This window comes from Morchella importuna, assembly GCF_003444635.1.
Source record: "Morchella importuna strain M04M26 chromosome Unknown Morimp01GS042, whole genome shotgun sequence".
Classification (NCBI taxonomy): domain Eukaryota; kingdom Fungi; phylum Ascomycota; class Pezizomycetes; order Pezizales; family Morchellaceae; genus Morchella; species Morchella importuna.
The window spans coordinates 389,302-394,071 of NW_025763439.1; the positions used below are offsets into that span (position 1 = coordinate 389,302).

A 4,770-nucleotide genomic window follows, 5' to 3' on the forward strand; every position below is an offset into this window, starting at 1 on the left:
AAACGTAGATCTTTCCATATGGACTAGGGGACTCCGCACAGAAAGGTTGAGAACGGGGGGATCATTCGCCCGGCGAAAAGAAGGGTTAGGAAGGGGCTAGATGAGATAAGATGAAGCTGGTGTTCCCGGCGGTGCAAGAGTGGTGCATGGATTCCTTTTGGCTTTCTACTACGAGCCACCAAGGCGTACGTAATAAGTGCTAGGGTTAAGTGCTAGCGGGATCGGGAGCGGTCTTTTTTTTTTTTTGTTTAATTCTTAATTTGAGCGGGAGCGGTCCCATAGGAGCGCACCTCATAAAAAAAAGAAAAAAAAAGAAAGAAAGACATAAGAGAACAGCGCGCCCTTCCCTTCAGTTGGCTAAACACTTCTAAAGGTCCATAAAACTACATCCTCTTACAATGTCGTTACCAGCAACCACGACCCCAACTATCGGCGACATCACCACCGTTGCCGCCAATGCGCCTCTACCTCCCCCAACCTCGGCTCATCCACTCGTACCAGCCCCCTTCCCCACCTCCTCCAACCCCGTAGTTCTGGCCGAACACCTCCGACAACAGCAGCGCGCCCACGCCGCCGAGGTTCAGAGGCTTACCCAGCGCGCCGAGGCCGCCGAGGCACGTGCCACGCTCGCCGCAAACCGTATCAAGGCCACATCGAGAAGGTACACGGAACAGCACACCGGTGGTCCCCCCCAAAGCTGTTCCCCTCTTCCCCATACCCAACTAACAACAAACCCCAGGCCCTGGTACCAGCATCCTCATGGTTGGAGGCCAGCGCTTCACGGTACCGTACGAGCTGATCGCGAGGTTCAATTGGATGAGGGGCGCAGTGAAAAAGGCGCTGGCGGCCGTAGAGGGGGGCACGCCCACATTGAGGGACTTTGCATTAGTTTATGGGGTGGCCTTTGGGGATGAGGAGAGCGACGGTGAGGGAAGGACGGGGAAGAGGAAGAGGGAGGAGAGCCCCAATGATGATAATGAGGGGTCTGATGTGGCGGAATGACGGATGGGTGGGTGTGTCGTAGGGCGCGCGAGGATGGCACTATAGATAACCCAGCCAGTTCGTCCGTAGATGCATCAATATGATACGATGGAGATTGTCAAGTTTATTTTTCTTTTTCTTCTTCTTTTTTCCCCTCGCTTTTTTCGATTCTTGCCACTAGTTCAGCGTGGGGAATGCAACAGTCATCAATTCAGGATTGACGGGATTGGGCGCTTTTGCCAGCGTTTTTGACTTTTACGTACGTGGTGGTGCTTGAGCCTGGAGTCAGGTATGGTGAAGGCCCACTCCGGAAAACGGCGGAGCCGGATGTGGTGAAGGGGTGGTATATTGGGTACGTAGATATGGCGGGAGTGGTAAGGTTGCGGGATGAAAAGGAACCTGTGGGTCTCTTTACAGATGAAGCTAGACATCGGCTACAAATAAATGAATTCGTTTTTTTCTTTTATCTACCATTTCGTGCGTGTGGTGAAGATGATAAGGATGCGTTGGATCGGCGGTTAAGGGTATACCATACGTATATATAGGTGCCTATCTAAATGTGGCATATTTTATTCCAATCTTTGTTTGAACGAGATTTGGACAAGCCCGCTCGGATTAGCGTTTCAATTTCCCCCACGGCTGTTCCTCATCATGCCATGTACCATAATGCTCTTATTTACAAACACGGACTAAACCTCTGCTCAGCAGTGAAATATCCCTATTCGAATACACGGCTAGACCATCACTTCATTATGAACGTGAGCCCGCTGCCATCGCTCGTTGGAACTCAAAATGACTCCTGCTGTGGTCACGTGGGGTGGGGCTGTGCTGGGATGCGGGAGTGTGTAGTTCGTTGCAACAGGTCAAAGGGGTGTGAACTTGGTTAGGATTGACATGAATATGAGTACTTACGGCGGCATATTATTCCCTTTTCGTTAATCGGGATGCGCGCGGCAATTCGCCGCCAACATGAGCTATCACTCGGATCACACGATAGCACTCGGTCATAGATTATGAGTCGATTGCTTGCATGGGATGCACTCCGCCAAGCCTGGGCTCAACCTAGCACATTCTGGGATTAGCCTTAAGGTGTTTTCGCCGCCCTGCACATAGGCCGTTGATTAGCCCTAGTTCTTCGCCGCTTACCTCCATCCCTTAGTGCGTAATTTCGCCGCTGGTCTTTCCTTGGCACTGAGCTTTTCGCCGCTCGCACACAGCATATAACCGCTCTGTTCTTCCTCCTCCTCTTCCCTTTCTTCTCCTCAAGCCATTGGCAATCATCGTGCTTCTTTTTTGTTCCACCGTTGTCACGTACCTTCTCGGAGGAACGAAACAAGGCTGGAACAAGCTTGATGGTAGGAAGGTTTTGCAGGGTGGAGTGCGTTCGTTGGGTTTGCCGAGGATGGTGTAGAATCAGTGAGATGTGGGGGAGTCTGAGAGTTGAAATTAGTGTCTTCACTTTGAACTGCATGTGAAAGACGATGGTTTCATTGCTGAATAAGAAGATATTTTAGCTCTTGCTGTTGTAATAATCCTTAGTAGTGGAAATTGCAACAAAACTGCATCGCACAGATGCTGAAGCAAGGCCAGGGGTAAACAGATAAAATTTCATTTCCAGTTCTATTGGTATGCTGGCGCTAATCCGAGCGTAATATCATGCCTATCCTGACAACCGCTGCTTCGGCCAGTCAATATTTCCTTTTCCAGTATTAATTCTCCTTTATGCATGGTAAGATGATTCTAGTAAGATAATACCGGGAAAAGATTGATATCGCGTCCGTAATCCTCGATCCTTTCCTACTTTCATGTCGTTCAGGGCGAAATTCTTGGCATAGGCTGTAGTGGTATAGTAACCTAAGTGACCAAGAGCGGGAACCCTAACCCTGTGTGGTAGTCTACACACTCACAAGATAAATGTTAATCACTGGGGAGGAGGGGAAAATAAGGGTCCATAAAGTGGGGAATCCAGGAGAGCCGAGTTACATGAGCTGGGGGGTAGCTCAGGGTGATGCAAGCAGCTGTGAGAAGGGGTGGTTCAAGGCTCCTTTTAATTAATATTCGGTTAGCCACAGGCAGGTCAATGGGTCTATTCGTGAAATATGTGGTTATGGATGGAGGTACCTGGGGTCGAAAGGCCCATCTGAGTTGGGGGCTAAGCCTTATTCTAATCGAAGAAATTAAAGCTCAAGGAGTGAAAACATCACGGTGAATTGAACTGTGGTCTGAGTGTGCTAGAAGATATATTCCCTTTGAGTGGGGCCGAATTGAGCAAGAAGAGAATGATATATGTTGCATCTTGTAACCCCTCACGTTCGTAAGGTTGACTACAATTCATAACCTGAAACATAGCCTCCCCCTAGCTATCTCAATCCACGCCCTCAGCCTATTGGGGCGTGTAAGGCCAAGCGCCGCTGAAAGCTAGTAGAAAGGAAGGGAGCTCTCTCATGTCATATATTAGACCACGGGCTCGCCCATCTTTCAAAACAATAAGAATACGAACTACACCTACACAGCCCTCCATACAAAGGCATTGCAGCCAGGGATCCTCCTATCAAACATACCTACCACCAGAACCTCTATCCATCTAGCGTGCTCATAATCGCTAACAACGCCAACCCACCTATTCATCCTATCAGCACCATTCACCAGAGTACGTCACACTCATCACACTCACTTGCACTCGCTGTCAACATGTAACTCCCGAGCGCTACCCTAGTCGCTACATCTCCCATAAACATACTCCACACCACTGTCAGCAACACGCTGCCCCCCACGGTATCATAACCAGTAGCACAATTCTTTTACGATACCACGCCTGGACAAACTCTAGTCCCAACCGCCGAGGCGCGTTGTTGTCCAGTTCAAACATCGAGTCGACCCACATGCTCGAGGTGGTAATCTTGTGTGGCTTACGAAATGCGTATAGGAGGTACCCACGGGAGGTGACATCTAAGTTTGTGGTCAGAAGGTTCTCGACGTCTGTATACTATCGCGAAGTAGGAGAGTATGGGTTAGGGTTTTATGTACGTACATCGATGATGGTGATGTATTTTAAACTTTTCAGGGAGAGTAGTCGATTCCGGCGGGTGCGCAGCTCCACATAGTATATATCCCTGAACTTGAGAAAGATCTCTTTGTCCGTCGTAGGCATGTGGTCCCCTTGTCCTCGGAACAGATTAATCGAGGAATCAAGTACCGCCGGATTGGGGTGCCCGGAGGAGCGGATACAGAGGCGAATTGAGCAGGAGGTCTTTAAGCTTTTGTTCCTGGGCCGTAGCAGTTCGGTCTCAGCGCCCGACCGGTGGGTGGTGTCTGCATTGCCACGATCACTGGGAACAGTTTCGGCGGGAGATGAAGATGGAAACCCTCATCTCTGTAGATGGAAAATGCTGGTTAAGATGTGTGTTGGGTCTGTGGGAATGTGAGATTCACTATGGTCAGTGGGATAGTATATCACTGAGGGTAGGTCGATTCTGTCTCCTAAGTGGTGCGGTCTTTCTCCGCTGGAGTTTATTGTACCCAGGATGATCTGTGGCTGGTATCTTTGGGGAAGACCGATTGGTTCGGGATGGGAGGAGGAGTACTCCTGCGAGGTGCCTGTGCTATCAAGTCCTCATTGGGCAGTGGCAGCATGGGGAGGGGGGCGGTGCTCATAGCTGTTGACATGCGCAGGAAGAGCTAGGGACCTTCTCTGATTTTCGTAATTAAGCTCGCGAACTGGTGCATATTAGCATGACTCGGAGGTATTTATGATGGTCTAGAATTAGAGGCAGTTGGTATGATCATAAT

At 49.7% G+C, this 4,770-nt stretch overlaps 2 protein-coding genes across 2 annotated transcripts; one reads left to right on the top strand and one right to left on the bottom strand.

Moving 5' to 3' along the window:
* Nucleotides 1–398: 398 nt before the first annotated feature.
* Nucleotides 399–1,002, top strand: LAJ45_10167 (uncharacterized protein; the record flags this gene model as incomplete). Its single annotated transcript, XM_046119696.1, has 2 exons — nt 399–684; nt 740–1,002. The coding sequence occupies 2 exons, from the start codon at nt 399–401 to the stop codon at nt 1,000–1,002; spliced, it is 549 nt and encodes a 182-aa protein (XP_045967146.1).
* Nucleotides 1,003–3,557: 2,555 nt separating this feature from the next.
* Nucleotides 3,558–4,132, bottom strand: LAJ45_10168 (uncharacterized protein; the record flags this gene model as incomplete). The annotated part of the gene is made up of 4 exons (XM_046119697.1): nt 3,558–3,601; nt 3,656–3,779; nt 3,895–3,930; nt 4,013–4,132. The coding sequence occupies 4 exons, from the start codon at nt 4,130–4,132 to the stop codon at nt 3,558–3,560; spliced, it is 324 nt and encodes a 107-aa protein (XP_045967147.1).
* Nucleotides 4,133–4,770: the final 638 nt, after the last annotated feature.